Source organism: Jaculus jaculus, chromosome 4 (assembly GCF_020740685.1).
Source record: "Jaculus jaculus isolate mJacJac1 chromosome 4, mJacJac1.mat.Y.cur, whole genome shotgun sequence".
Classification (NCBI taxonomy): Eukaryota; Metazoa; Chordata; class Mammalia; order Rodentia; family Dipodidae; genus Jaculus; species Jaculus jaculus.
The window spans coordinates 111723406-111735393 of NC_059105.1; the positions used below are offsets into that span (position 1 = coordinate 111723406).

The 11988-nt window shown below is 37.2% G+C and overlaps 1 protein-coding gene across 1 annotated transcript in view; it reads right to left on the bottom strand.

Moving 5' to 3' along the window:
* The window catches only part of Tmem182 (transmembrane protein 182), a 79535-nt gene extending 72638 nt beyond the window's left edge, over nucleotides 1–6897 (bottom strand). The window contains exons 1-3 of the mRNA XM_004651785.2: nucleotides 6766–6897; nucleotides 6420–6519; nucleotides 4641–4739 (exon numbers count right to left, since the gene is read on the bottom strand). Coding sequence (XP_004651842.1) covers nucleotides 4641–4739; nucleotides 6420–6519; nucleotides 6766–6897 — 331 coding nt within the window. The remainder of the gene's footprint in view (nucleotides 1–4640; nucleotides 4740–6419; nucleotides 6520–6765) is intronic.
* Between the last annotated feature and the right edge of the window lie 5091 nt (nucleotides 6898–11988).

The following is an 11988-nucleotide window of genomic DNA, read 5'->3' on the forward strand; positions in this document are numbered from 1 at the left end:
AAAGACTGGGAAAGAATACTAAGACATAGACATTGACAGTAAATGCTAAGGAAGCTGACCAGTGGGAAAAAAAAATACTGAATGCTGAAACTTACAAAAATCATACAAAAGAACCTTTATTAGGAAAGGCAACACACATGAATAGTTGTTTAGGCTGTTAGGCACCAGTATCCACATCACAGTACACTGAAGCAATGCAGCATGTCCAGAAATACTCATGGATCATTTAGTCTACAGTGGATGCACTACAATAGTGAACCAAACAAAGTGAAAATGGAGCTCAGACTTGAGTTATGAGAAAACTCATGAACAAAAAGCTGTCCATGTGAATAATTGAAATGTCTGTATTAAAAGAATATTTTTAAAAGGTGAACCTGGGCTGCTCCAGGGATCTGACAAGGAAGACTTCCTCAGAAAACTGATGTTTGAACTAGCTGGAAACATAAATCATTTAGAGAAATGAAAGGCGTGTGTAAGAAAAGAACAACAGCATGTTTCGATGTAATTCAGAGGTCATTACATTTAAAGTCTCCCAGAGACCAAAGAGAAATATCAAATCTGTGGAAATAAAGGATTTCAAAGTTCTGGCCACCCGCCTAGGAGTGCATATTTGTTGTCACTTACTAGAAAAGATAACAATATGTTCAATATATGCTGCCTAATTAGAAAATAGAAGGTGGCCCTGGTGGCACACACTTGTAATTCTAGTACATGGGAGACTGGAGGCAGGAATATCAATGGTTCTAGGACAGCTTGCAGGTAGCATGTGGAAGGCCTTGGGTCCTATCTCCAATACAACCAAAGCAAAGAAAAATCATGGGTGTAATTCATCTAATTTTTTCACACCTAAAATAAGTAGTTTGTTGGTGAAAACCCATTCTTTCTTTCTTCCTTTCTTCCTTCCTTCCTTCCTTTCTCCCTCCCTCCCTCCCTCTCTCTCTCTCTCTCTCTCTCTCTCTCTCTCTCTCTCTCTCTTTCTTTCTTCATTCCTATTGTGCTGGGAATTGAACCCATAGCCTTGTGGATGCTGAGTAAGTACTCTATCACTACTCCTCAGCCTCTAAATGTCATTCTTACATGAAGTCATTCTACAAAAACTTTTTATGCATCTACCAGTTACCTCTAAGGATATAAATACAAATAAGTTACATTTTGTACTATTGGAAAGCAGGAAGAAGCAGAGATGAGCAATTATACTTAAGCATTTAAGCATAACAGCACCTAGATGTGGGTGGGAGGGAATGCCAGATACTATGTTGACACCAAGAAAGGAAAATATCAATTCAATCAAGGTGGAATCATCTTGCAATTTAATTTATGCCCAGGACATCATTATCAAAGAAGTAAAATGTGATGAACTCTAAGCATGAAATGTAGAATATCTGAACTCTACCAAACCTAAAAAGGTCATACAACTATTTCATAGACTTCAAAATATACAAGCTTGTCTCAAAAGCAATTCTGAGAATCAGACCCTACTCACTAGGCCCAGGAAATCACTCAGATAACTAGATTTGTGAGTAAGTAAATTCAGGATGTGTCTTTAACATTTAAAAAGAAGTTCAAAGAAATAAAATACCAAATAAGAAATGAAATGACTGTACATACACACAAGTTTGGTTCAGACAAAAAACTAGGTTGTTGCTTGTTTTCTGTTGTTGTTGTTGTTTGACTGGGTCTTGGCTATGTAACAGACTGGTATTGGATTGCCCATCTGCTTCCTGAGTACTGGAATACACGCATGTACCACCAAGCTCATCCTCATAGTTTTTCACATTGAGCATACAATCACCCTTTTCTTTCACTGTAGTTATGAGATTATCAACAAAACAGGGTCCAGAGATTTGTATCTTTGTTTTAGTTTGACCAACTGTGATAATACACTCCTATGATTTCTTGAATTCTCTGTTCTAAAGTCATTCATACTGCTCTATTTTTCTAAAGCAGACATCCCAAAAGAATTATATACCAAACTAGTATTATTTTACAATTGTCATTGTAAAAATTCAAGTGGATACAAACATACTAAACAATAGTTTTCCAAGTCAAAATATATTATGTTTTATAAATACTTGCAATTTACTGAAAATATCTTGGTAAGTATGTAAAACCTGATAATTATGAAGCTATATAAAAGCATGTAGTAACTCAGAGAAACACAAATACAAAAGTAAGGTAGACCATTTTTCTTGAAATCCATGATATTCTCTTGGATACAAGAAACAAAGAAAAATAAGAAAAATATAAATCACACAAACATCAGATACTCATGTACAGTTCTATAAGGATAAATGAAACTCATTTATTATTTCTGCTCTAGGATGTATCTTTGTACATCTCAGTCAATTTTACTCAGCATTCAACAAAGTGGCTTAAAATGAATAAGGAGTTGCAATATGTATGCCAAACAAGTGTCTGATAATTAAAAAAATTGGAAGTAGTTTTGTCAGTAGATCCAAAAAATGGCACACTAATTACTTGCAGTGCTACATAATAATTCTAAGTGTAATTACAGTGTAATTTCTCTGACATGCATTTACTCTCCATCTCTATCATAATCATTATGTGCTGCTGATGTTACCATGTTTTTCTACTTCTCCACTATCCCCTTAAAGTACAGACTTTCAGATAAATGGTATTGATAAATCTCTATCAACATATGAATAAAAACAACAGCAATAATATGAAAGCAACTACCTGATGTTCTGGAAATCCAACTCCAAATTATTTTCTAGCTCTCTTTATAAAACGAAGGATATTGAGTAAGGGACATCTTCTGTATAACTTTCCCACATATACAAAAATAACTTGCTCTTCTCTTACCTGTACAACCCATCTTTTCTGTTACCAGTAAAAATGCCCACATTCTGTAGGACATGGGGTTTTCTGACAAATGTGAATGAGATGCTCCATGTGTTTTTTGAGGAAGGAACACCCATACTACACGTATTTTCAAGGCTATGGTTGTTGGACCCAAGGATCTTGGGTGGACAAGGACAATTGCAGATACCTTGTTTTTATCCCTGTCCAGACCTGACACCAGTTCCATAAATTGTAATGGTAATGTGCTCAAGCGATATGCTATGATCTTTGACAAACAAACCCTAAAATATACAGAAATACATATCTGACAAAAGATGGAAAATAGAGGCTCATGAGAAGGTCTGCTATGCTCTGTGATTGTAAATGCCACGTGTCAACTTGGTCAGATGACAGTGCCAAGCATGTGGGCCAAACACAGGCTAGATATTTCTGTGTAGGTGTGTTTGTCAGGTTTGATTAAGCACTTATAATTAATTGGTTTGAGAAACATAAATTACTCTCCATAAGTGGGTGAATCTCAGTAACTGAAGGCATTAAAGAACAAAGATAGAATTACTATAAAAAAAAGAAATTTATCTAGTAGGCTACAACATAAAAACTGATTGGCATTTACAGCCTTCAGACTCAAGATCACAACATCAAATCTTATCTGAATCTCTAGTATGCTAGCTACCTCAACAGGTTTCAGAATTGCCAGGCCCTATACACAAATGAGCCAAATCCTTAAAAATCAATCTTTCAATAGACAGAAATTCTATCGATAGAATGAATGAATGAAAGAAAGATAGATGTATAGATGGCAGATAGATAGATAGATAGATAGATAGATAGATAGATAGATAATAGATAGATAGATAATAGATAGATAGATAGATAGATAATTTCTTTACATTTCTCTACCTCATTCCCTTATCTTCCCATTGGAATACACATTGATGGTTTCAGCCAACCATGGGTTGAAAAGATTCAGAAAAGCAATGCCTGTATTATGAATGTATACACTTTTTATTCTTGTCATTATTCCCAAAAGAATACAGTATATTAATTATTTAACTATACATCACATTGTATTAGTTATAAAAAAAAAACCCAGACATGATTTAAAGTATATAGCAGGATATGTGAAGGTTGTATACACATATTCTATACATTTTATATAAGGTACATGAGCATATGAGGATTTGGCTATCTATGGAGATTCCTGGAAGTAATCCACCAATAATAATAACAATTAAAAAACAAGTGTGTGTATGTGTGTGTATGTGTGTATGTGTGTGATCTATTGGTTATCAATTTTATTCAAGTATTATATGTATTGGAAAGTTTTTCAAAACAACATTATAAGGCATTAATTGATTTTATGAATTCTTGCTTTAGTTATTAAAACAATGTTATATAAATTACAGTAAATAATGTATGTATTCAGCAGATATCACAGTTAGTAGCGTCCATTTGTTTTGTATGAATAGTTGCAAAAACTATTTTTAAAGGAGGATGTATATCACATTTTCAGTTAAAAGACTTGCTTTGGTCAGGTAAAATCTTAAGAAGCAATCCATCCTAACAAACATTGATATCTAGCCTCCCTACCAAAACTCATTAAAATTATGTATCTAAGTAGCAAGTGAATTACAAATGCTATAATTTTAGATCAAATTAATGTTCTGGTAAACTAATTATTATGTTAAAAAGAATAATATTTTATAGTTAACTATTTAATAGCAGATAAACAGGAGTTAAATTCATTTGAAGTACTCATCAAAATCTTGTAACAAGGCAAGTCCTCACCAGAGACAAGTGGGGAATGAGGTACTTACTAACTGCAGAGTCATAGGCGGTAGAATTGTGCTCGCCCCGCATGAAGGGGTATGGTGACAGGTAGGCATGTGTGCAGTTCTTGGACGGTGACTGATTGGCTAGAGAGCAGAGCAGAGAAACGGGAACTGTTACTGAGGAGCTCAGCAATGACTCACTCTCAAGGCCACAAAACTACAGGAACCAGGGTAATAACCAAAACAGAACTGCTGGCCTGTCAACAAATCCAGAGAACTGATTGAGATTTTAGGAGTTGAAATTTTGGACCACTTATTTGCAATATGGCAGTAATAGATTCTTGAAACAAAATACTACAGATGATGCTTTGTTTGCTAAGATAATATACTTTAAAAAGAAAAAAAAAAAACCTCTAGAAAAACACAGGTAACTTGGAAGGGGAATTTTCTAAAACATCTAGCTTCATGATAAAATTTAGTAGAATACATGCAAAAATCCTTAGTACCCTAAAACTAAATGCATAATATTTCACCCCATTTTTAGTTAAATCCAAATTTTGCTAGCTTCAACTAATGAAAAATTTCTTCTATATTCATTTACTTTTTAGGAAAAAGATAGAAATGATTAAAATGATTAAGGTAACAACACAGAAAAATTAGCACTTGAGGAAAACACAACAGAAGCATTTATGCTGTAGGAAAATTTAAAAATATCATTATGTACACTTTAAAGTGGAGTTACATAAGTGAAACATTTTTCATTGGTACAATCTACCTCCTGTACAGTCTGATTTTCTCTCTTTTACATATGTAAATAATTTCCACAAGCAACTTGCATGTCTATTCCTCAGATCAAAATGAATTGTAAGGCCTCCCAAGAATTCCTCTCTAAGTGCCATTCTATCAGTCCTTTGTTTCTGGTTTTTTTTTGTTTTTTTTTGTTTTTTTTTTTTTTTTATTACTAGTAGTATTATGCCATCAGCCTGCTTAGGTCTTCAGTAGCCTTCTGTTCTTAATATATATTCCATAATTGTGGACTATTGTGTAAATATATACCTTGATTCTTCATAGGAGTATTTGATAAGAAGACTAATTGTTTCAACCCTCAATGAGCTTTGGACTAATAAAGAGTTCTGTCATTACTATAGGAAATAAAATTGATACTGGATATTTCCAACAAATTGCTTTGTAAAGATTAATACAATATAAGGAATGCAACTGAAAGAGTACAGCATAGTCTTAAAAGTTATTTGACTTCAAAGGGGAACTTTAAAGTTTCTATATGAGAATGCAAACATCAAAAGCAAAGCATTTCTTGATATTGCCTACTAATTTGGGCAAAGCCCAAGGAAAATGCTTTCATCTGCTAACACAGGTAATTATGATTCATTATAAAAGATAGACTTAAAAACACTGAAGCCATAAATATAAAATAATACCTGTATTTATGAATTTTACATTAGAGACTTTAGGAGTTCATAGCCAAATTTTTAAACACTTACTTTCAATATGACCATAATAGACACTTGAAAAGAAAATACTACTGACAATGCTTTGTTTGCTAAAGATAGTGTACTTTAAATGTGGGCAGAGAAACAACATGTACTTCAGATTTGCTATACATATTCAAGTTCTTCTTTTTATGATAGAAGATACATTGTTCCTACAGACATTTCTATTGAAAAGGACTCTCTTCATAAATCCTTTGAAGTCATCATACTAAGACATTACAATTAGGTATCCTCTTGAAAGTGACATGGGCTAAATAAGCTATTGGATTTTGTCTCAGATATAAGGAAAAAAGCAAAGATCAGGTGCACTTACTGTACCAGAACTTCCAGATATCAGAGTTGTTCTCTTCAGCAAACCCACTGAACCAACATCTCCAGAAGAACCCTTCATGGTGGAAAGTGACATTCTCAATCTACACAGAAAACAAATGAAGTCACCTGCTGTTAACCCAAGGAAGATAATCACATCCACTGTCTCTAGGGAATTAAAATAAATAAATAATAAAAAAAAAACTTCTTTGATACCCAATGATGCTGACTAGCAGCTCCCTAAAAGATTTCTTCTATGAAGAACCAGAGAAAGCAGCACACAATGTAGGGGTGCATAAGGCTGCTATCCACACTACCATGTACACCAATAGTTTGAAGAAGGAACGCACATTCTGTTCACCTGAACATCTGCCCACTTCAGTTGCAAGAAGCCAATAATCTGATCCAAAAGCCACCAAAAACAGCAAAACACCCAAAGCACCAAAGAGAGCCCCAAAGAAGATGGTGACATTTAGTCTCATCTTCAACCCACTAGTTTCCTTTTAAATAAAATAAGCAATTGTAAACAGTCAAAGACTCAAAAACAATAAAAAAAAAAAGAGTAATAGTTTTGAGTAGAAAGATCCAATAAGCTCTTCTGGAGAAGTCTGGCCTAGCTAGGGTTGTGGTAGCTTCTCATTTCCACCCAGCTGGCAGATTCCTATCCCTTTGCTCTTGCTGGAGGGGGTCCAGCCCAGCAGCTGAGAATTACAGGCTATTTTAAGATTCTGATTGAGGCACTCTCTTTCTTCCATAGGGATCAAAAAATAGCTGACCTTCCCCTGTCTATAACAGGAGCTGGCTGGGATTATTATGATTGCTGTTGGGTAATCCATACAGAAGTGGAATGGAGAAAGAACAGCTCTGAAGTCATTGACGGCATTGGCCTCAAATCTTAAATATTTGAGCAAGCTCCTATTGGTATAGAGTGACCATGACAACCTGGAAGAAATTTTAGATTCTCTTCGAAGTCTAAATCATGATTAAAAAGAACAACAAAGACCTCTTAAGTACAACTGAATTTATTATTAATCTCTGTTCCTTATGGACACTTTTGGGATATTTTTTTTTCAAGTTTATAACTTACACATTCAAATACACACTTAGGAGATCCAAAACAGCCATGGTACTAAAATTACATCTTTATGGAGCATTCACTTAGTGATATGAGATGACATCTTCTATGGCAACTCATGGGCCAATCCAAATTCTAAATGATCATCCCAAAAGTGAACTGATGAAAAAGTCTCAAAAATATATTGTTTTCTGGATTAATCTGAAGGCTCTGGTCTGCTTTTATTTCTACATTTAAAATATCTAGCTATCTTAAATGTTCAGTCATACTTTAATATCCATACAAACCACTCCAAAAAAACAACTTTAAATTATCTTCAATCCTTATCCTTTTTTTTAAAAAAAATCATAATGTTTTTTTTTAATTTATTTTTGCGAGAAAGGAGCAGACAGAGATAACATGAATGAGCAAGGGTCTCTATCTGCTGAAAATGAACTCTAGATGAATGTGCTACTTTGTACATCCTGATTTATGTGGGGACTGGAGAATTGAACCTGGGTCCTTTGGCTTTGCCAGCAAGTGACTTGATCATCAAGCCAGCTCTCTAGCCCCAGTCTTTGTCTCTTTACAGTTCTGGGACATTTAAGGTGTTGTCAACTTGATCTGATTGGTAATTCACAGAAATCACTTTAGGGTGGGTCCCTGAGGTTGCTTCCAGCAATGAGTAACTAAGGAGGAAGTCCTTCCCTCAGAGTGAGCCCTTCCTCCAGAGCAGGTGGCCCTTCTCAGAGGGGAGCTTTATATAAGTAAGCTCTCAGTGGAAAGAGCCCCTTCCTTCCTTTCACTTGGCTACTGGAGCTGCCTGCTGCCTTCCAGTGTGCATTGAAGACAGCGTGTACTGAAGACCAGCATCAACTGAAGACCCATGTTGATTGTAAAACCAGAGGCTCTTAAGGAAACCTCCAGGCCTTCAGTGCTAGATTTGGTCTGCTGAGGCATCTGGCCAAGTGGACTGAGCAGCTACTGGGTTCCTTGGTTCTAGGGCCTACAACTGCTATTGTACTACTGTAAGCTAATCCAATAAATTTCCTATTTAATATAATTCATTCTAGCAGTTATGTTCCTCTGGAGAACCCTGACTAATACAGATTTTGGTACCAGAAGTGATTCTAGAGAAATAGAATTGTAAGGATGGATTTCTCTGGTGGGCTATCTGGGGTTGGCTTATCAACTTCAGGGCTACTAAAGGCCCTACTGGTGATAAGGAGAGTGCTTTTACTGGAAATCAGGTGGGCACTAATAATCCATGGTGTGAAATATTTAAAAAACTCTGTAGGATAAATGCTTTTGGTGATCCTCACTCATGTCTTGTAAAGAGCAAGGAATTTAGTGACTTTGTATTTAAAACATTTGAATATTTATGGAAAAGTAAGACAAATGATGAGGCTGGTTGGTTGCTTCTAGCAACTCTGGACAAACTAATGAGAGAACAACAGAAGCTCAGAAAGGAAAATTCTAAGCTTAAGAATCACATATATGATCTGAAGGTTTGTAAGGGAGCCCTGGAGGATACTCTCCTCTCTAGCCAGATCAGGACTCAAATTGCAGAAAACCAAACCCAAGCTCTCATTGTAAGATTGGCTAACTTTCAATGTAAACCCAAATCCCAGCCTCACAAGCTATCAGAAGTTAAAGGGTACTGATTGGAAAAGAGTGGGCTTGGGATGGTCATGTGTGGGAAGACCCTGAAGAATATGGTGGCATTGAAGTGCCAGATTTTGAAGAAGTTGTTTTGGATGAAACTATGATCTCCCTTCCCTTAGCAGCCTTTGTATCCCCGCCTCCACACCCTGACTTATTATCCTCCCCACCCTTGCCTGAGAAAATTTTTCCCTCCTTGTCTGAGGAACCAGCAGGAGGTGCTGATGCTTTTCATTTCCCACCCATCTTTGCCTCTAGGTCTATAACCAGACAGAAGGCTAGGCAGGTCCCTAAAGGTGAAATAGAAAGTGTGACACAAGCGGTAAGATACACCCTTAAAGAACTTTAGGAGTTTTCTAACTTGTACAGGCAAAAGCATGGGGAATGTGTATGGAATGGACTTTAATAGTGTGGGGTGATGGAGGAAGGAACATAAGACTAGATCAGGATGAATTTACTGAAATGAGCCCATTGAGCAGAGATTTTAGATTTAACATTGCAGCTCTTGCAGTTGGAAGAGGTGCCAAGAGTTTATTTGATTGGTTGGCTGAAGTATGGATTCAAAGATGGCCTATGGTGAATGAGCTCAAGCTGCCTGATATCCCTTGGCTTAATGTTGATGAAGGGAGTAAATGGCTCAGAGAACTTGGAAGGCTGGAGTGGATTGGCCATGTAAACTCATCTTTGCCCCCACAATGGGAGCATCCAGAAGATGTGTCCTTCACTAAGACTATAGAAACAGATTTGTCAGGGGAGCGCCAGCATACTTAAAGTCCCTCATCATTGGTCTTTTATATAAAGAAGACATTGCAGTTGGAACTGCAGTTGCTACATTAGGTGACTTAGATGCAATGGGTCTAACTGATCTCAGTGTAACAAGGTCCAAGTGGCAGTGCTGGATCACCAAAGGTGAGGTGAACATGTTTTTCATAATAGACAGTAAAAGTATTTGGCATTGGTTGATTAATCATGGTATTCCCATAATTCAAATAGATAAGAAGACTACTAAGTTCCTGCTTGATCTGTATAAGCAGAAAAGTTCCTAAGCAAAGGAACATAAAGCGACTTTGAATTATAGCAACAGAGAATCAAGTTCTCTTAATCAGTTTCCAAACTTGAGCCAGTTTACAGATCCTGAGCCCTTTCATTGAAGTGGTAGATGGGTCCCAAGGACCCTCCTACAACCCCCAAAAGTTTCAATTTTAAGCTTACTCTATTCTTCCTCAGAGGGACTGTCGCCTTTTTCCAGGTAACTGTTCACTGGGAAAAAGGAAATAATCAGACATTTTGGGGCCTACTGGACACTGGCTCTGAATTGACATTGATTCCAGGAGAACCCAGAAAGCATCTTGGCCCTCCAATTAAAGTAGGTGCTTATGGAGGTCAGGTGATCAATGAGGTTTTGGCAATCGGAACTCACCTTATGGTTATTTCTCCAGTACCAGAATGCATAATTGGGATATATATATAAACCGAGAAGTTGGCAGAACCACAACATTGGCTCTCTGACTTGTGGAGTGAGGGCTATTATGATTGGAAAGGCCAAATGGAAGCCACTGATGCTCCCACCACTGGGGAAAATAGTGAAATAAAAACAGTCTAGCATCCCTGGAGGGATTTCATGACTTAATGCATTATAAAGGACTTGACGGATGCAGGGGTAGTGGTTCCTACCACCTCTCTCTTTAATTCACCTATCTGGCCTGTTTGGAAGCCAGATGGATCCTGCATAATGACAGTAGATTATCAGAAACTTAATTAGGTGGTGACTCCAATTGCAGCTGCTGTACCAGATGTGTTTTCTTTACTTGAGCAGATTAACACATCTCCTGATACCTGGTATGCAACTATTGATTTTGTGAGACCTGTCCATAAGGTCTACCAGAAGTAATTTGCCTTCAGCCAGCAAGGCCAGCAGTATACCTTTACTGTTTTACCTCAAGGTTATATTAACTCCCCAGGCCTATGTCATAGCTTAGTTCACAGGGATCTTAATGGCCTGTCCCTTCCACGAGGTCCATTGGTCCATTATATCAATGACATTATGTTGACTAGGTCAAATGAGCAGCAGGTGGCAACCACTCTGGAGTTGCTGGTACAGCATATATGAATCAAGGGATGGAAAATAAATCCATCCAAAATTCAAGGAACTTCCACCTCAGTGAAATTTCTATGAGTTAAGTGGTGTGGGGCATTCAGAAATATTCCTTTTAATGTGAAGGGTAAGCTGTTGCATTTGGCCCCTCCTACCACTAAGGAAAGGCCTATTTGAATTTTGAAGACAACACATTCCTCATTTAGGTGTCTTAGTCCATCCCATACAACAAACCTACTAGTTTTCAGTGGGGCCCAGAACAAGAAAAGGCTCTTCAACAGGTCCAGGCTGCTGTACAGGCTGCTCTGCCTCTTGGGCCATATGATCCAGCAGATTTGATGGTACTTGAGTTGTCAGTGGCAGATGGAGATTCTGTTTGGAGCCCTTGGCAGGTGCCCATAGGTAAATCACACTGGAGGACTTAGGGATTTTGGAGCAAGGCCTTCCCATCATCTGCAGACAATTATTTCCCCTTTGAGAGACAGCTCTTAGCCTACTATTGGGCCTTAGTGGAAACTGAATGCTTGACAATGGACCATCAGGTTACTACGCCAACTGAGCTGCCCATTATGAGCTGAGTGTTATCTGACCCACCAAACCATAAAGTTGGACGTGCACAGCAGCAGTCCATCATCAAGTGGAAGAGATATTTCTGTAATCAGGCTCAAGCAGGCCCTGAAGGCACAAGTAGGTTACATAAGGAAGTTGCTCAAATGCCTATGGTGTCTACTACTGTAACAATGCCTTCTGTTCCCAAGCATG